Source organism: Spea bombifrons, chromosome 13, assembly GCF_027358695.1.
Source record: "Spea bombifrons isolate aSpeBom1 chromosome 13, aSpeBom1.2.pri, whole genome shotgun sequence".
NCBI classification, from domain to species: Eukaryota; Metazoa; Chordata; class Amphibia; order Anura; family Pelobatidae; genus Spea; species Spea bombifrons.
The window spans coordinates 15,716,309-15,736,638 of record NC_071099.1 but is presented as its reverse complement, the minus strand read 5'-3'; the positions used below and the strand labels follow the sequence as shown (position 1 = coordinate 15,736,638).

The following is a 20,330-nucleotide window of genomic DNA, read 5'->3' as shown; positions in this document are numbered from 1 at the left end:
GTGATGTCATGAAAAGGGGGTGGAGGGATCCATACAATGCCCCCTTTATACCATACGCTGTATACCAGGAAGAGACCCACCGAGGGGAAGCGAGAGGAATGTGTGTAAAAGATATGCAAGGAAACACACATCCTTGTTTGTTTTATACACATTTCTGGTTACTGGACCCATATCGCCAGTCTTCAACCAATCTATTCTTCTCTACACACAAAATCAGCACGTTCTGAGCCAAACTCAGGACCCTAAGGTTAAAAAGTCCACAAATGGTGGTCCCGCTTTCTCAGGGGTGAGACATAAAGAAGACTTAGGACTTAGTGAGGTGAAGAAGACTTTTCTTATCAAGGTCCTACCAGCAGAGGTCAATGTATTGAACAGACATGCCGTGAGTTATTAAAGCCTACTGTCTTTTTCCCCATTGTTTGTAAAAATATATAGATTTTAAACATTTACCAAATTATTGCATTTTATATTAATAGCTAATTGTTATGTTCGGTCCGCTAGGCTCCCCTTGTTCAAAATAAAAGGAACTCTTATGAGGTTTGGGGTAACACCAGCCCCTTTTGCCTCTAATATGCGGTGTCTTTTAACCGGCGCTGATGTAGAAACATCCAGGAGATGGGATTTGAGGATTTATGGACTTGACGAAGGGAAATTCTGAGGTTTGAGTACCCCGGTTAAGGCCATGGGGGAGAGCAGAGCACCATCGTCGGATAGAGAAGGACCACTGATAACACTGACTGTTTTGGACCATAACACATGCTTTATTTCAGCAATCAAAATAATTAAAAACATCTCAAATTATTATACAATAACAAAACAGGTACAGATCCTTGGTATCAGTTCGAACCCCATGGTATCACTGTCTAGTTTTGGGTTGGACAAAAGAAAGTGAACAGGAAGGAGAAAGGAGCAAGAGAGGCAGCTTCAGATGAAGAGAATGAAGAAGAACCGAAGGAGAAGCAAAACAAGAAAATGGTAATGCTACCAATATAGACAGGACCTTTTCACCCTGTGTTCACGGGAAAGGGGTCTAAGGAACATGGAAGGGGGTAGCACCATTAATACCTCAAGTGTATGTTATTCAGGGGTACATCTTTGGTAAAGATTCCTTCTAATGTTGAGTTTAGCACCAATGTTTGAAGTTACTGCTACGAGGAACATGTGAAGAAGCAGTGAGACTTTAGCACCAATGGAATGGGAGAAGACAGTGAGGTAGTCTCAGAAAAAAAAACACATTTATTCTCTAAACTGCACCACCGGGATGCTGAGCCACTCCTCACCCTTTGACACCAGAAGAACATTCAAGTCAGCGACCACGAATGTCCTCTAGAGTGGCAAAGGCGAAGATCCTGGTGAAATACGGGCTCTAGGAACGGTTGAGTAGGACATTCACACCCAGAGGACAAACCTAGCTCTTTTTAAAACACTCTTCACACACTTTCAATTTAATTTTTTCAGATTTATTTTTTTTTTGCCACCTGAACAAACAAAAACGAACAAAAAAAGTTTTAAAAAAAAGGTGCATTACATGAAACGATTTCATTTTTTTTTTACTCCTCTTCTACTTCGAATGCCGTATCCTTGTTAATTTTCGAATTCTGGGACATAGTCATTGTGGGCATCTTCAAGGTCGTCGGAAGGCCAACTCATGTATGCAGGGGCACAGTTGATCGGGGAGGTGTCGGTTCCCCTTCCGTGAACACAAATACACATACACATGGTCTGTCCTTTGAGAGATGTTCTTCAAAGCATGACTATTGGTTTGCTTTTTCGTGTAATGCTTACGAAAACAAGAAGAGTTTTAGAGATGAGAGGAACAACAATTTCAAGTCCGCATGAAATATTCTCCTGTCCTGGTATTTGTGTTTTGTTTTTACACGAAACAGACTGGTCCGACGTCAAATCCGATTTCCTGGTCTGGGCCGCCAATATCCATGGGTGCCACATCTGTAATGGGCAGGCGTGATGTTTTCGTTGTCTTGTATTCAATGACAGTCTTGCCCCACTGTCCGGTGTGTTGCTGTGTGTGAAATGTAGATCGTTAGAACCGAGTTTTATTATTTCTAAATCTAAAACTAACACTTTAATACTTCTATCGAGGGGAATAAGGACCTTCTAACTTACTTATTGTACCAGAATATGCAATTAAATAGGGTATTTAGTCTTTGGAGCTGAACACTTATGTAATGTCAGAAGAATTAGAGAACTATCAAAGAAAAAGAGCCCAGAGAGCCACATCTACTGCTTTATTTGATGATGTATCTAGCTTTACTGTGGCTCCTGGAAGACCCGAGATTTGGGCATTACTAAACACGTACCGTGCAGCCATCCTCGGTGACGGTGTAGGTGAAGCGGCTGTTGCCCTCAGCTCTTATTTCAATCTCGTTGGAGCCTTGGAGGAGCAGGGCCTTCTTCAGGTTGCCAGTGGCTTGGTCCATGTAAGCAACGCTGTTCTTGCAGTGGTAGGTGATGTTCTGTGAGGCTTCAGTGGCCATGAGACGGAGGAAGGTGAGTTGGATGTTCACGTCAGCTGGGTCAGATCCCTCACCACCATATTCGAACTATTTAGAAGAAAAGAAAAGTGTCACTGAGCGGACTGGTTTCCATAATCAGGGAAAAGAAGAAATTATGGTTTCCATAATCATTTCCCCCTATTTTTGTTTTAAATGGAGTTCATAACCCAGCATCTCCACTGCTATATGGTGTCCTCACCTGGAATCCATCGCTCATTGTCTCTCCGAACCAGACATGTTTCTTCTCACGTGGGTTCTTGCTTGTGTACCAGTTCTTCAGTGGGATGCTGCTCTGGGATGGGTAGACGCAGGTCTCACCAGTCTCCATGTTACAATAGACCTTGATGGCATCAAGAGTGCAGCCCTGGTTGGGGTCAATCCAGTATTCACCTGAGAAAGAAAGGGGTAGAATTTCAATAAAGCAAGTATTATTAAAGAAAAAAAGAGATGAGAGAGCTAAAATAAAGAGATGGGATGAGCATTTAGGGAATGCTGTGTAAATGAGTCTTAACAATACTGACAGGGGTTTGTGATCAGAAGATCAGGAAAGAAAAGAATTGAGATTTAGCCTCTGTTTTATGAATGCCAGTCTTACCGCTCTTCCAGTCAGAGTGGCACATCTTCAGGTCGCGGCAAGTACGGGCTGGGTTCTTTTTGGTACCCTCGGGGCTGCGGATGTTTTCAATCTGTTTGCTCAGACTCTTGAGGGTGGTATCAACTTCCATATCACGGTCACGCATCACATTGGCATCATCAGCACGATAGTAGCGACCACCTTGGTCGGACTTCTCTGCAGGTGGCTGGGGCATAAAGCTGAAGTCGAATCCACCACTTGGGGGGCCAGGAGGACCTGGGGGACCGGGAGGTCCAGGAGGACCCTAGAAGATATGATAGATGGTGGTCAGAATGGTGTTGTGTGATCATCAGGGAAGAACAAATAAGTACTTTTATTTAGAGAGTAATCTTGATAACATCGATACTCACAGCAGGACCAACATCACCAGTACGACCACGTGCACCAGGGGGACCAATAGGGCCGGGAAGACCGTTGGCACCATCTTTACCAGGGTTACCAGATGATCCAGGGGGACCCTGCGAAAGGTTAATAACAAATTGCATTTAACATGGGTGACTTACTATTTACTGGACAAGATCACTTTAAAGGTGTAAATATTGTAAGATTTCAGAACCTAGGCTCTGTGATAAGTTACTATGCGGAAAGGGAAACTTACTCTTGGACCAGCGGGACCGGAAGCACCAGATGGACCTTGCTCACCAGGGTGTCCCTATAAAAAGAAAGGTTTTTGTTATTGTCGGTGAGGATGCTAAGAGGATAAATGTAACCAAAATAAGATTGGTCATTATAAAACATTGAAAAGACAGGACCCTGAACAGCAGATGATGTGATGTCTAACCACGGGAACATTAGTTAGACTTCACAATAAAGGGAGTGGAAGGAAAGACAAAGGAAGGAGATATTAAAGGAAGGACAAATCAAAGGAAAACACTCAAATGAATAAAGAGTGTAGTAAAAGTAAATTCTATATGGTACTTACAGGGGCGCCGGGTGGTCCTGGAAGACCATTGAAACCTCTGTGTCCTTTCATGCCTCTTTCTCCTTGTTCTCCAGCTTCACCCTTGTCACCACGTGGGCCTTGGGGACCCTATGTACAGGTCAATGGTTGTTTTAGAAAAGATAAGAACTTGAACCTACACAAAATTGTCAAGAAAGCCAAAAGTGGTACTTACAGCGGGGCCACGGGCACCAGCAGGGCCGGCGGGGCCAGCAGGACCAGCAGGACCCTGTAAGATAAAAGCTCACATTTACTCTTGGAACCAATCAATAAGCCTGATAAAATGGGAATCAAAACTCTATTTCTACATTTTACTGGGTTGCCTCATCTGTCACCCCTCTTGATGATGCTAAGTGGTCATTTCATTCTTTTTACTGTCCATGATTTGAAGATATCTTATGCTTTAAGAAATGTTTCTAGAGTCTGAAGAAGACATAAATGAACCTAGAATATGTTTGCTTTACAACAGGCCTATTTGCAACCTGCATGCTTAAAGGACTATTCATCTATATTGACCATATAGATTTCCGCACTAGCCACTACCAAGTATGACCCACCAACCTGTCCAATATATTAGTATCAGTGGAACTGAAATACTTACAGTCTCACCACGATCTCCGTTCTTTCCAGCAGGGCCAGCAGGGCCGGGAGCACCAGGGGCACCGGGAGCACCAGGGGGTCCAGAAGGTCCAGTCTCACCACGGTCACCCTAATGGGAAAGAGTGAGATGTGTGTGTAAGGCAAGGTGACATTTCAAAACATAGATATTTATTATACAGTAGATGAAATGGTTGTTATGGTGGAGCTTACCTTGGGTCCAGCAGATCCATCACGACCAGGAGAGCCTTCTTGACCAGGAGAACCCTAAATACAACAGAGGGGTCAATGTTAGCATCCAAGAACACTCAGCTTGACCTACCTACTCAATATGTGATGTGTGAGTTACTGCCTGCTAGTACATAGCTGATTTTACTATAAAGTAACATCTCAATTATTTGTATGTTAATTTGAAGATGTGACCCTCAGATTTATGGATCACTGGCCCCTATTGGTCATGACATATTGGTTATACTCTCTCCTGTTAATAGTAGAAAATCATCATCTTGTTCTATATCCTGGCAGTGCCAGCTACTAAATGTGTCCTTATATTCCTGAGAAGATCTTATAATGATCACCTACAATTTATCAAATATGCTTCCATCATAATTCTATTTAAGAAGGTTGAAAACTGATTCTCTCTCACTTTGGCTTAAGGATCAATCCATCTGAGAATACTCACCTCACGTCCAGGTTCACCGGGAGGTCCAGCTAAGCCTGGGGGACCAGAAGGACCAGGGGGGCCACGTTCACCACTTGGGCCAGAAGGACCTTGTTTGCCGGGTTCACCCTAAAATGGTAGATGGTGAAACAATGGTGAGATTTATGATTGTCTGTTTTATACTTTAACATAGATATGCCATAGGAATGATTAAAGTATTATGCTGAGAAGACTGAACAGGGCATCCTCTCCTAGAAGTCAATTAACTCTTTTTGGAAGTTAGACTTACAGAAGGTCCAGGTAGACCGGGGAATCCTCTTTCTCCTCTCTGTCCAGGAAGACCAACTGTACCACGGGTACCAGCAATACCTTGAGGTCCAGGAGTACCAGGGGGACCCTGTGTCAGGAATAAATGGCGGTTAGGTTTGTACACTAGATTTTAGCATCACATTACCACAGAAATGGTAAAGGTTACACTTGATGTAAACACCGTTTAAAAATATATTTTTTTTATTTTTCTAAATAAGGTACTTACAGCAGGTCCATCGTTGCCAGGAGAACCTTTCTCACCAGGAGGTCCTGGTGGGCCGGCAGGTCCATGTTCGCCAGGGCGTCCAGCAGGGCCAGTCTCACCACGGGGTCCTTTCTGTCCTTCCTTGCCAGCTGGTCCGGAAGGTCCAGGGGGTCCAGCATTGCCCTATGTTGTATGAAAAGATCCATTAAGTTGGGAGTCCCAGGGCAGCACTACCTCTAGGTAGTATAACAGAATAATAGAATTATATGATACTGCACTATAATCCGTTTGATGAGAAGACAGCAGAGCTGGATACATTTAGAGATAACATTAATAGCCACTTACAGATGGGCCAGGGGGTCCAACTCTTCCAGCAGCACCAGGGAAACCAGTAGCACCCTGAAAATGGAAAAGTTACCGATCAGAACATTAATATACAACACTACAATAAATGAATTAAAGGAAGTCTGAGTCCCCAGTAGAATACAATGTAACCCCAACTAGTGTGTTGCCTCGTATGGAAGAATAGCCATGGATTGCACTAATTAGATATTGCAAGACAAACAAAGGCATCGCTCTGAGTAGATTATAGTCCACATATGCAGAGCTGTATATAAATTACTCTTAGCAAGGTAGCCTACAGGCCGTACCTATTTGGGCAAATTGTGTAGAACAATAATAAAATCTAAACGCATGAGAAGCGCCCCTGTATGAAGAGTTGTAGTTATATAGTGTCACAATGTATGTAGGACTTTACTGAGACAGAGTCACGCAGAAGCTCTGACATGGGTGTGGGATCATATCAGAAGATATCAAAGGTAACATCACATATACTCACAGGTGGACCAGCAGGACCACGAGCACCTTTGGGACCGGGAGCACCAAGAGCACCCTGTAAAATAAAAAATGAGAATAGATATGAACATTTGTTGGTACATAGGAGACATGGATGAAATAATATACACAATCATTTGGGATACTCACAGCAGGGCCAGGGGCACCAGTGGGACCAGATGGACCTGGAGGACCAGCATCACCTTTGGGACCAGCATCTCCTTGTTCTCCCTTAGCTCCAGGTTGTCCATCAGATCCCTGTGTGGAGAGAGGATGGAGATTAGCAAGAACAAAGCAAGAGGTAGTTGCAGAAGGGATGTAAGTTACCCCATTGGTTGTACAAGAACTGCTGTTGTCTCTTTGTATATGTGCATTTTACACCAGGCAGGTGCACAGTTTTTTATTTAATTCTGCACAAGAAGTGCACCAAGACACTTGTAGAATCAAACTTTTCTTGGCTTTTCCAGAGATTATTTAAATTGTTTTTTTTCTCGTGTGTTCTGTTGTTATCAAAGATACTCACAGGGGGACCAGCAAATCCAGCAGGGCCAGGAGGACCGGGCTCACCACGCTCACCCTATGGAAGAAAGGTGGAAGATGATTACATTAAACCTGCCAGTGATAGGTCTAGATAAAGGTAGAGTCTTGATGTACACAAGATACTTACGGGAGCACCACGGGCACCAGTAGGACCACCAGGACCAGCAGGGCCAGCTTCACCCTGTAGAGAGAACATTTGATGTTACTGTTGAATAACATATGGGCATTATAGTTATATTGGGCCAGTTAGGGCATAATGCGGGATATATATCAGAGACTCCTTTTTGAGCTCTAGAAGATCTCAAGTTTAACTAACAGCAAATATTTGGAAGTGGTATATAAAGAGTTTGCATCTTAGGCCTTACTTCATGTGGGCTAGTCACCTGACACAAATCTTACCTTGTCACCAGGAGCACCAGATGGGCCAGGAGGACCAATAGGACCAGTCAAACCTCTCACGCCATCTTTGCCAGGGGCACCATCACTGCCTTTAGGTCCTTGGTCACCCTGATTTAGAAAACAAATATGAGTTATGGTGTGCACCAAGATATAAAAGAAAGGTAAAGGTGCAAAACAAATGAATAATTAGAAAAAGAAAAGTAGACCTTCACCAGAAATAAAAAAAAGGTTAAGGAGTTGACATCTTTGTCGGCATAAAATAAAGACTGGCACTCACTCTGTCACCCTTTGCACCAGGAAGGCCAGCAGCACCACGTTCACCGGGCATTCCTTGGAGACCGGGAGGTCCTTGACCACCAGGGGAACCAGGAGCACCAGCATCACCCTATTGTTGAAGGGAGAAGGAGGACAATATTTAACATGTATTGCTTCGCTGTGATCCCATTGAGTAATCATAAATACGTATTTGTGGTTATATATAAATGGGCAGACATTCTGTTTTATAATCTTTGATCTGATGCTGAAGATATCTCACAATTAATACCAGTATAAAAGTTGGATCATGGGATTAAACATCTATACCAAACTATATATCTATAAATTAGCAATAGAACCACCATTAGTTATTTCATGATCATGTTAAACTTACCTTAGCACCATCGTTACCAGGAGCACCATTGGAACCACGAGGTCCTTGAGGGCCAGGGGGACCTTGGGCACCACGTTCGCCAGGGAAACCTCTCTCACCCTATATAAGAGGTGAAGAGAAATTATGGGTCACAAAAACATGAACAAGCCTAGCAGTGAAAAGGCCATTAGAGAGTTGAGTAAAGTCCTTACATGATGAGACCCCTCCATGGTTGGTGTATAGATATCTCAACATAACCCCAATTTCCAATTCGGTGATACATTTTGTTATAATTGTTTTTGGTAGGGTTAAACCGGCCATTGTGTACACACAACAAATACCTGCTGAGCTGCACAGCAATGACACATAATGTGAAAGGTAAAGCCATGGCCAGTTTTGAACCATGGCTGGACCATTTTAAAGTGCTAGTCTGGTCGCGGTCATACACCCTTATTATGTATTTAACAATAGGCCAGGTATATACATCTATATGTATGTGGTTTTTTGTATAGAAATAATGAGCAGAAATGCAGATCTATTTAGAATACTCACTCTTGCACCAGATGGACCAGGAGGACCAACATCACCAGGAACACCCTGTGAAGAGAGACACATTTCAGTATCAATATAATCAAATGGGTCAAGTCTAGTAGCTAGGATATGTGCCATTAAGCCACCCCTTAATGGCACATCCCTATCAGCCCCCTACTTTTACCCATACTTATTTTACTCACCTGTTCACCGGGCTTGCCACTCTCACCAGCAGGACCTGGGGGTCCGGGAAGACCCTACAAGAGAAAAGGTGATGTTGTAGACCAGGTAGATGGTACACAGTTAGCATAGATGAAATAGTGGGGCCATGATGACAACCCATACTGAACAGATACTCACTTGGAATCCAGGTGGACCACCGGGACCTTGTTCACCTCTCTCACCAGCGGGGCCCTGTGGAGCACCAATAAAAATGGTTCATGACACCTGCAATCAGTGCTTGGTGATCAACCGATACTAATGGAGAAAGCCATCAATACTTACAGAGGGGCCAGGAGGACCTTGAGCTCCAGCTTCACCATCTTTACCAGGGGCACCCTGTCAGGAGTAAGCAGAGGAATTGTTATCAATGCCACCATGATTAGGCCAAATATACATCTATCTATGGAGTATTGCATTGGAGCTATAACAATGTGGTTTGCCTGAATCAGACTGCTTCTCAATTAGGAATATTGTTTTACTGTCCACCGAAGAACTGAAATGTATTCAGCCTCCTAAAATCCATGTCTGTTCCTTTGTCTTACAATAAGTCCACTTGCTCCTTAACATGAAGATTAACCTTGAAATTAAGACTTAATATCAGAATACAAGAGATTTGTGTTTACTGTCTAGGGAAGGCATAGAAGGCAGTAAGTGATGCCGTCTCATATCGCCATTTCTTGGTATGACCAATAATTAATTACCCAATGGCTGGTTGATGGAGGCCCCATCTTCTAGCTACTATGGCAATTTCAGAATGCCCCTGCCCCAATATGTTTTTTTTTAAGATACTCACAACAGCACCAGGGGGACCAGCAACTCCTCTCTCTCCAGGTTTGCCAGGCTCACCCTGTGGGAGAAGAAAAGACAATGTCAAACAAAATGTAGTCTTATTTAATGGAGGCTTCACGCATGTGACCACCCCATGGGTGCAAATGTAGAAGTAATTTTAAAGGTTTGGTACTTACAGCAGCACCTTTAGGTCCGGGGAATCCCATTACACCAGATTGGCCTCTAGCACCAGGTGGGCCAGGGGGTCCAGGACGGCCATCTTGACCAGGGGCACCCTAGAATAGAAATAGGTTACAATGAGAAGATGGAAATCATCCACATGTTGGTAGAAGGTGGCTCAAGGAAGGCAACTTACAGCAGGGCCAGTCTTGCCATCAGAGCCAGGGGAGCCAGGGCTACCAGTCAGACCCTACAAAAGAAGATAAGGAAGGTCAAAATACATCCTAAACTTCAGGAATGGCCTATACCAAACATTGTATCAGTTTCATCCAATGTTATGGTCACTATGGATGTGTTCTCCTATAGTTATTTGTTTATATCTGGTCACTTCTCACCTTAGCACCAGGAAGACCAGGCTCGCCAGGGCGGCCAGATTCACCGGGAGATCCTTTGGGACCAGCAGGGCCAACGGGACCACGTTCACCAGGGGGACCCTGATTTAGGAAAATAATGAGAATCAGAAATTAAAACATCATAGGCCAGAGTTAACTGTGTTAACAAACTAATGATTCTAAAGAATCATTTCCCAAGATGCCATGTCAACCATTTGTGACTCAAGTGACTCATATTTATTAACAGTGTCACTGGGTTGTCTTTTTACTAATATGTTATGTGATATTATTGTGCCTATCTGTGCCATGCATCTCACCTTGGGTCCAGATGCACCATCAGATCCAGGGAAACCACGGCTACCAGGAGAACCCTGTGGAGAGAATAGGTGAGACATGGTTAAGCAGGATGGATAAGTGGGAGTTGAAGACAAAGAAAGGTCATATCTGATGGACCATGTCAATTACAATGACATCATGAATTAATTCCACTTTCACAAAATAAGTAGACTTAGTAGACTCTTACCCTTGTTTATTTTGCCTTCTCCTTTTATTAAATTAAACAGCAAGACTGTATCCCCAAATTACCCAATTTTGCTAATGTTATGGATTATATACATCATATATCATATGAAATTATCTTCCTGGAAGCTAAGGTTCTAATGGGCCTTAGGTCCTCTTGATTTTGAATCCTCTCATTTGGTAAGGCTTCATTTTTGGTTATTGTGGTTTGGTTAATGATTGGGTTTTTTTTGGATTACTTACACGTTCACCAGCAGGGCCAGGAGGACCGCCAGGTCCAGGCTCACCACGGGATCCTCTCTTTCCTTCTTCACCAGGGGGGCCTGGGGGTCCTTGTACACCAGATGGGCCCTGAAGAACACAATAAAGGTAAATGATTGGGCTCACCCATTATGGGGCTGTTTTATACAAACAGTTGGGATGTGGATAGCTACTTACAGGCTCTCCCTTGGCACCAGGCTCTCCCTTGTTTCCTTGAGCGCCAGGTTCACCCTATAAAATGAGAAAAGGCATATGATAAGACCTTGAGCCTTCCATCAGACTTGATGCATCTGTATGTCTCTTCCCTCTTGGCCCAATGTGGAGGCCCAAAGCATCTGTTTAATCTTCTTATCTGCAACACCCTCTATGAGGCCAAATACATGGTGTCCATACATATTTTTTATACTACATTGAGATATACTGTGTCAATAGTCTTGTGATGGCGAACACCTTTTAATGTAACCATGAAGCTTCTACCTGAAGATGGTGATACTCACATTGTTACCCTTAGGTCCAGGAGCACCGCCAGGTCCTTGAGGTCCAGGAGCACCACGAGCACCAGGGAAACCAGGAGCGCCAGCAATACCGGGAGCACCCTACAGGTGAAGAGGGAAAAAGTCAAGCATTAATGAAAGAGCTGTATTCGAAATGTGGTTTGTAGGCAAAAGAAGAGCTATTTTTTTCCATAATGCAACTAAGAAGATACTTACAGTGACACCCTTAGCACCAGGTTGACCATCAGTACCAGGGTTTCCCTGTAATGAGAATTTGTACATCAGTTAGTGACCATCTCCAGCCAGTGCCAGTTGTAAAAACAAAATCTAGGGGGGGCACTTACAGAAGGACCAGCTGGGCCAGCTTGACCAGGAGCACCAGGCTCACCACGAGCACCTTGGGGACCATCAGAACCACGAGAACCTTGAGGACCAGCATCACCCTGGAAGAAAGAAGACCCATGAATTCAAAAGACACAAGTAGGCATACACCATCATGAGTAAGGTGGTTTCCAATGAGTCTAACAATGAACCATATCTCCTGATGATGAGTGCTTCACCCATATTGATATAATCTACCTTGGAGTGAGTAAACCTGATCTATACTGAGTATAATTATTGAGAAAGCATTCTCAGATATGTTATCATTTTCTTTGGATAGTAGCAAAAACATTCACAGAAAAACATTTTAACAAAAGAAGATGGGGTGGTTGAGATCTTTGCCCCATATTCACATCTCCAGGTGGAGTATATGTAATAAGCCCACCACCCGTTAACCTTTTGCTCTTGGATTCTGTGCCCTGAACTGTGACCTAAGAATCCCAAAATCTTACCTTAGGGCCAACACTGCCGGGGAAGCCAGGTGGTCCAGTCGGGCCAGTAGAACCCTACAAAAAGAAGACAAAGGTATAAATACATAATAATACTGCAAAGTGTTTCCCAATAATAAAACTATCACTGCCCAACACCTTGACAAGACTTTTCTTAAGCTTCATATTTTATATTCATTACTATATCATAGTATGAAGATCTTAAATGTTGAAGATACTTACAGGGGGACCAGCAGCACCGGGAGCACCATCGTTACCACGAGCACCCTACAAAAGAAGAATGTATGTTTCAGTCTGTATTCCAATACATCTGGAACTTCATCTACTCAAAGACCCCTATTTCATTTGGACTAGGTATCTAAAGGGGTATACTCACAGCTGGGCCAGGAGCGCCTGGGCGACCTCTCTCGCCGGGGAGACCACGTGGACCCTGAGAAAGTAACACAAGTATGAGAATAAGGGAATGATATCTGTTATAATTGCAATATTAAACCATTCCCAACAGCTTTATTACTCTTCCAGCTCCCAGTCTCTACTAAATTCATGTGTACCCTCCATGTCCTGAATATGATTTCTAGAACGCTCCTTTAGGAGCTATAGAAAAATGGCGTAACAGGTTGTATCTTATCCACAAACGTTCCTCCTGAACTAATGCCAGCAATAAACAGAAGCCCTGATTACTTACTACTTGTCCGGGAGCGCCATTCTCACCAGGGTTGCCAGGCTCACCCTAAAAACAGATAAGAAAGCAGGGTCATCAACCAATCCAGAATGTTGTACCATTAGACTCTGTACTCCTTTCTTCTGCATTCAATAGCTACCTTAGGACCAGCTGGACCGGTGTCACCCTTAGCTCCATCAAGTCCGTTGAAACCCTGGGTGAAAGAGAAAGGAGCATTAGATTGTAATACATTGTGGTTTAATGATTGAGATTTTAAAGAGGAGAGGATGTGGCCTGAGACTTACTCTGTGTCCCTTGGCACCTGGGAGACCTGCTGTTCCTGGAAGACCACGAGCACCCTGCAAATAAGAAGGATAAATAATAAGGTTTGACAAAAGAACAATGGCATTGCTTGGCTTCCGATACACCTGTAAAGAACCAACATGGCTTGTAACTAAACTTCTAGCTTACCTGGGGTCCTGGGGGTCCACGCTCACCAGGGCGGCCTGGTTTGCCAGCTTCACCCTTTTAGAAGAAAAAGAACACAAGTTATAGATTAAATTGAACATCTTTCTGATGGTTGTGGGTGAGGAGGAGAATTATTATTATTTTGGATACACTTGGTATATACTTACATCATCACCGTTCTTTCCTGGGGGTCCTGGGGGGCCACGGGGTCCCATAGCACCCTGAAACACAAGAGGGCAAACACAGATGTTGAAACAAATACCAATTATAAGGGGCATCTACCAGAACTGAAGGTCTTCAGAATCATGAATAGGCCTCCAGTAACTATTTACTAATATAGAAAATGACAGAGGCCACAAGGTCCAATCAGCAGTAAAGAAGAATCCATCTAGAGTTCTTCTAGAGTTTGATGGGTCACTGAGCTTTTTGATTGGCTCACAGTGCGAATGACTCAACGAATCAACTCCATGGGAGAAAAATACACTGGATCACTGGGCTTAATATATATATTTCCAAATTATTTTGTGCTACAGCTGAAGAAAGCTTGATGGTTCTAAAGTTGTACTTTAACAGCAAGGGTATCTCGCAGTACTTACAGATGCACCGGGTTCGCCGGGTTCACCAGGGGGTCCTTGGAAGCCTTGAGGTCCCTGGGATATTGGAAAGAAAATCAGAAAGTTAGCCGGCTTGTATTAGACATTGAAGCCTCAGCACGGAGGGGTTTGCAAGTCAATGCCAGATTATTCTCTCAGAACACAAGAGGAAGAAGATACTTACGGGAGATCCAGCTGGGCCAGGGGGACCACGGGGACCCATAGGGCCCTGAAACAAAGAAAATGGAAGTCAATAATGGTATCAAACAGTAATTAAGTAGTTCTAAAGCTTCTACCATTGGCATTATTCCATGGTTAAATGACAATTCTCCTTCATAATCCTATGGTGCCTTGGTTCTGTACTATTTGTATTTTTTTTTTACAGTTTTTAGTAGAACCCCCACATTTTGAACAGCCCTATTGTAGAGGGAATTATATGAAAACCCTAGTTTTATGTTTTCTATGAATTATATGGAGCCTCAAATTGAAATCTCTGGAGAGCACCATCTGGCCTATGGATTACAAGATGGACAACAAACTAACTTACCATGGGACCGGGCATGGAGATACCAGCAGACTTCTCGTCAAAACCGTAGGACATTTGAGGAGCAAAGTTCTGAATAAGAAAGAGAGAGAGCAGCGCAGTCAGACAAGAGGGTCTACATATGTTGGTCTAGCACCAGTGGCCATTATGTCTCAGATGGAGTGATGTAAAGGGACACTTACTCCGCCAAGGCCAGGTGGACCAGGTGGGCCTGGGGGTCCCATTTCTCCAGGTCTTCCGGGAATGCCATCTCTACCAGGTAGGCCGGGAAGTCCCTGTGAAGTAGAAGTACAACCTGTTAATTCCACAAAGATCATCCCCAACTGCAAAGGAGGGCAGTAAAAGTTGGTGGAAGGCACTGTCGGGCACCAGCTCACCAGGCATTTGCCCAGTGTGCCCAGTCTCCAGTCCGGGCCTGGATCACACAACAGCTCAAATAATCTAACCCTACTTATTTTACGTTAATGTATAAAAGTGATTTTGGTGCAACAAGTGATAACATTTCATAGGCTAACAATAAAGGATCCAGTTCCTTGTCCACCATTGTTTCACATGTAGTGTTTAAAGTATTCTCATGGAGGACTTTAACAGATATAACGCTATAAAAATGTGTATAGATGGACAGGTATGTAGATTCACAAACACACACTTACCCTATCACCCTTAGGGCCAGTATCTCCCTTGGGACCCTGTGAACAGGCAAAAGATAAAAAAAATTAAAAGAAAGAACAAGTATAAATATGAAGCCATAAAAAAAACAGTGTTTGAGGTTTTTTTAGAGTTTTGTGTCTACAACTCACCTCAACTCCGGTAACTTCGGAGTATTGAGCTGTAAAAAGGAGAAAAATGATTAATATCATAGAACCAATATTATTATTAATTTAATTTGTATTATTTATTTTTTACTGTCCGGCAGTTGGTGTCAGCGATGGGATCCTTAATAATGTAGTATTCATGGTAATCTATGAAAATTCTAGAGAACTGCCACTTACCGTTGTCGGGGCAGATGGGGCAGCATTCTCCGAATGGGATCTCTGCGTTGGGGCAGTCCGCGTCTTCACAGATCACCTCGTCGCAAAGGATGTTTCCATTGTCGCAAACGCAGATTTGGCAGGCTTCTGGTTTCCATACATCTCTGTCGTTGTACTTAACGCCATTTTGAATGCACTGGGAAGAAAGAACTATGGAAAAAAAAAAAAAGAAGAAGACAATAAATTAAAAATAATGCCGGAAAAGGTTTTTTTTTTTTTTACAATTTGTTTTTGAAAAGCATAAAAATAACCAAAATATATAATTTTGATGACCTGCTTGGGACCAAATGTAACCAGTTTACAAAATTAATTTAGAAAACATTTAGCTTGAAACTTCTTTTGAGAAACTATACCTGTTTATAATCACACCTAATATTATAGAACTATCGCCTTTAAATCTGCTAATTCTATTCTTTCAGTGTTCAAAAATGGGTTAAGATACTGAAGAAAAGAAGCGTCATTGCTTTGTTTTTTAATTTTTCTCAACATCTGGTATAAAAAAAAAAAAAGAAAAAAAAAAAAAGATCATCTGGTTCTCATCAGCCAGGATCAGTGACAGGAGTAGAAGCTGCCAAACGAATGGGGGCGAGAGGAGGGGGGGAAAAAAAACTAAATATTTTGGAAGTCTCCAAGTTTTTCCATGCTTTAGCCTATTCCAAGCCCATATGCGTCTTTATAGCAGCTTTAAGAGGGACGCAAAAGGGGGGGACGCTGCAGATGTGAAGGGCAGGGGAAAGAAAGGGAGGTGGGGAGAGAATTTGAGAAGGTGGAAATGTTCTGGGAGGGAGCTGATGTGGGAGTCTGAGCCGGAGGAGGAACCTGTAGTCTCAGCGGTTGATGGGATACAGGATGGGACACGTTCAGGTGCCAATGGAATGTGGACAAGGTTAGAGGATTGTCTGGAGACAGATGTATGTAATCTCACAACCTATAGAAACTATGCCCCGGAGCCAAAAAAAAAAAATTCTTAGAATCCTCGCCATCCCAATTAAAGCCTGAACTTGTTGGGTTAACCCTTTAACACTTTCGAGGCATTGCAGTTAAGGAATACCATAGCGCCGTACCCTCCCTGTTGGTTCTGGTTGAGTTAATGGTATGGCTAGTGGTGGAGGTGGAAGGTAGGGTTGGTGGGATTCTCAAAAAAAAGCAACAATACAATAATAATTGATTGATTTATAAAGCCCTGGAGCTATGATGTCAACGTATGAAGACAATTAGAGTTGGGCGCCACACCCCATGCACTTGGCTGCAATAACTCTTTCCACCGCAAGGTGGCTTTAAGGTGTTATTAAAACAAAAGGAAAAGGATTTTAAAAGAAGGGAGAAACTTTTCTGTACAGGCATTTTTGTTCTAACTGAGAATATGATTCAAAATTGATTTACTGTTTTATTATTTGTGAAGCATTTAATAGGAAGAGCAATGGAATTGACATCATTCCTGTAAGTCTGCTGCTTGACACTAGGGGGCGACAGTGCACAGCTGAAATGGTCCAATATGTTAAGTGAGCATCCTAAAAAGTTGGAGATGTGAAGTTATGTCTAGACATATATTTTCATACTGAAGTCTGTTTAACATTTCCCCTGTGAATCACCCCTTACCCTTTTTTTTAATACCCAGACCCCCACTTGATGAGTTTAGCAGAGTGTAATGAAATCCACATGCCTATGTTTATTCCATAACCCTCTGGAGCTGCAGTTTCTCAATGTAATCATGAGATAATGTGTTTTCACTAAAAACACCGCATATTAAATCATCCAGGAAAGGGGGATTAACAATCCCACCCTCTTTTTTTTCTTGTTCACCACCTTTCCTCCCAGCTATCTTGCAAACGTAACCCTGTTTATAAGACACCCTTATACTTACAGCAGGTATAAAACTAAAAAAAATATAAAAAATACATTTTCAATAATATAATGCAAAAGAATGCTATGCTGGATACAATGTGACAAACTTCTATTATTTATCTACTCAACCAATAATGTTTTGGAACCAAAAAAACAAACAAAATATTTTGTTGCATGTGCATTATTTGGGGAAAAAATAAAATCGGTGGGATTTGATGGACCTGTGATGGTCTTCATCGTATCAGTTGAGCATTGGCCACATAGAAGGGCCAAGTGCCATCATCAGGCGACAATAGATTTAGTAACAATAGGGCAAAGTAACAATGGCGCAATGTAACAACTGAATAACAAAAGCTATGACAATGGGCTTCTACTGACAAATGGAAGGTTACATACCGTCATCTTCTCCTTGACATCTTGCTACTAGGATTGTTGCTGCTATAGAGAGCAGTATCCGTGTATCCACAAAGCTGAACATGTCTAAATATCAGACATGTAGACTCTCTGTGGCCCTGTCTATAATCTTCTCAGTTCCTAGTCATACAGGGGTAGGTTTAGTGGTATACTTCCAGTGCAGACCCCAGCAGAAACTTCCTACTGTGTCCCTGCTGGATGGGGTCCCCTTTTATATTCATCCAACACTCCAGAGAGGTGGGGTCCTCCAATCTTTTTCTCTCTTTTTTTTTTTTTTTTTTTTTAGGTTGGAACAACACTGGTCCAGCCCATTCTCCAATACCAAAACTCATACACAGTCTAACAAAAAAAAAAAACTTCCAACAAAGCCAACCCCTCCCTATCCAGAAAGGAACTAAACTCTCAGATCACTTAGAACTGCTTAAGAGAAAAGGCATTCTAACTCAAATAAAACAAGGGCTAAAACAAAGGAAAATACCTATTTCTATAAAAATTTACAATTCTAACAACCAGAAACTGCATTATGCGACATTATCCCCCAAAAAAAGAAATATAAAAAAGTACACAGAAAATATACTTAAAATTTCCCATTTTTCTCTTTTTTTTAATGATTTTTATGTCAGTGCTCACGTACATGAGACTGTAAACCCATCTGCCTACCTACTTAAAATATGTTTATTTATCAAAAACATTTTAAAATCTATTTATTAGCAAAATATATATACAAATATAAATTTATGTGCAAGTGTTTTATTTGTTTAATTAGGCAAAAAAATTCAACACCAAACCAATTTCAATTACGAAAATCTGGGTTTTTTGTAACCCTATATAAGCTCATATAACTTTAATAAAATATTTGCTTTAATAATCAAAAGTAATATTTAGTATGCCAATAAAAAAATATATTTTTCAAGTATTGCACATTAAAAAAGTAATAATTAACAACAAAAAGTTTAACTTGCAAAGTTATAAAATGTTATAGAAAAATGCAAAAGAATAGAAAAAGAATAATTTTTTTTATTTTTTTTTTTATTTTTTTTTTTATTTTTTTTTTTTGCCTAGAAGTCTTAGTGGCAAAATTCCACATTTGTTTCTGTTTAAAAAAAAAAAAAAAAAGAAAAAAAAAAAGCCACGTTGGAGAAACTGAAATGGTATATGAAATCTGTCATTTGATTTCTGCACACAGCAATTAAAACCGACCCATATATGTTTAGCAGAGGCGATGAGTACACAGGGCTAATCTTTGCAATTATATAGAATTAACGTGGACTTTTGGGGTATTGGTTATTTCGGGAAAAGGTTAACATTGGGAAGAATCTTTTTCATTTTGGGAGATCTTTGGAATTCCAGATATTGGAGATGTAGGTGATGTGGCTACTCGTGATGATGTGGATCGTTCCGTACATGCACACAAATATTAACGAAACATGTCCTGTGATGTGGAGGCAAAAAAAGCTTGTTTGATAATCTAGTCCACCGTGGCAGGTCAAGAGGCCCAGCTGTCCGCCTAATGGCATTTAGAATGGTCAGCAAAAAAGTAATTAGGCATCTCACTATACCTCATTTTTATATCTGGTTTGTATACTTATTCCACGAGCCCAAAAGGTGAAGTTTTTTCTTCCTCTTCCACTTTTCTCCTGTATCTCTCACAAACAGGCTTTCTTAGTCACCCGGGGACCACATTGATGGTCTTAGTCACCAGGTGGACCACTGGTTTCCACTGAGGACCTCTGACTATCAATATTTAAGGAACAAACCCCAAATATTAGTGCACATTGACCTGTTGCACTTCTTGTAAGCCTAAGAATTTATGTGCATAGATTTTTTTCAACTTTTAGGTAGATAGATAGATAGATAGATAGATAGATAGATAGATGGATAGATAGATAGATAGATAGATAGATGGATGGATGGATAGATAGATAGATAGATAGATAGATAGATAGATAGATAGATAGATAGATGGATAGATAGATAGATAGATAGATAGATAGATAGATAGATAGATAGATAGATAGATAGATAGATAGATAGATAGATTGATGGGTATAGAAATAGAGATAGATGACAGATAGATAGATAGATAGATAGATAGATAGATAGATAGATAGATAGATGGATAGATAGATAGATAGATAGATAGATAGATAGATAGATAGATAGATAGAGCTGAATATAGATAGATACATTGATAGATAGATAGATACATTGATAGATAGATAGATAGATAGATAGATAGATAGATAGATAGATAGAGGGATAGATAGATAGATAGATAGATAGATAGATAGATAGATAGATAGATAGAAGGATAGAT

The 20,330-nt window shown here is 41.6% G+C and overlaps 1 protein-coding gene across 1 annotated transcript; it reads right to left on the bottom strand.

Annotated features, from left to right (window-relative positions):
* Positions 1-740: 740 nt before the first annotated feature.
* Positions 741-18,207, bottom strand: COL1A1 (collagen type I alpha 1 chain). The gene is made up of 51 exons (XM_053453898.1): positions 17,996-18,207; positions 15,716-15,904; positions 15,524-15,552; positions 15,377-15,412; positions 14,906-14,998; positions 14,727-14,795; positions 14,364-14,408; positions 14,183-14,236; positions 13,754-13,807; positions 13,590-13,643; positions 13,424-13,477; positions 13,279-13,332; positions 13,143-13,187; positions 12,834-12,887; positions 12,680-12,724; positions 12,461-12,514; positions 11,972-12,070; positions 11,844-11,888; positions 11,631-11,729; positions 11,311-11,364; positions 11,116-11,223; positions 10,671-10,724; positions 10,357-10,455; positions 10,158-10,211; positions 9,979-10,077; positions 9,807-9,860; positions 9,296-9,349; positions 9,152-9,205; positions 8,995-9,048; positions 8,813-8,857; positions 8,282-8,380; positions 7,910-8,017; positions 7,633-7,740; positions 7,361-7,414; positions 7,217-7,270; positions 6,844-6,951; positions 6,698-6,751; positions 6,205-6,258; positions 5,881-6,042; positions 5,635-5,742; positions 5,367-5,474; positions 4,898-4,951; positions 4,689-4,796; positions 4,263-4,316; positions 4,070-4,177; positions 3,746-3,799; positions 3,498-3,605; positions 3,109-3,391; positions 2,713-2,903; positions 2,319-2,561; positions 741-2,020 (listed from the first exon to the last, which is right to left on the bottom strand). Exons 1-51 carry the CDS (start codon positions 18,075-18,077, stop codon positions 1,874-1,876), a joined length of 4,350 nt encoding a protein of 1,449 aa, XP_053309873.1. The 5' UTR covers positions 18,078-18,207; the 3' UTR covers positions 741-1,873.
* Between the last annotated feature and the right edge of the window lie 2,123 nt (positions 18,208-20,330).

Excerpts from the sequence above, each read along its gene's own strand:
- COL1A1 (XM_053453898.1), bottom strand. The coding sequence starts at position 18,077 with ATGTTCAGCTTTGTGGATACACGGATACTGCTCTCTATAGCAGCAACA. Across the intron at positions 10,212-10,356 it reads CTGGTCTTCCTGGTGCTAAG|GGTCTGACTGGTAGCCCTGG; the intron begins GTGAGAAGTGAC and ends CTTCTTTTGTAG. Across the intron at positions 8,858-8,994 it reads GTGGCAAGCCCGGTGAACAG|GGTGTTCCTGGTGATGTTGG; the intron begins GTGAGTAAAATA and ends CTCTCTTCACAG.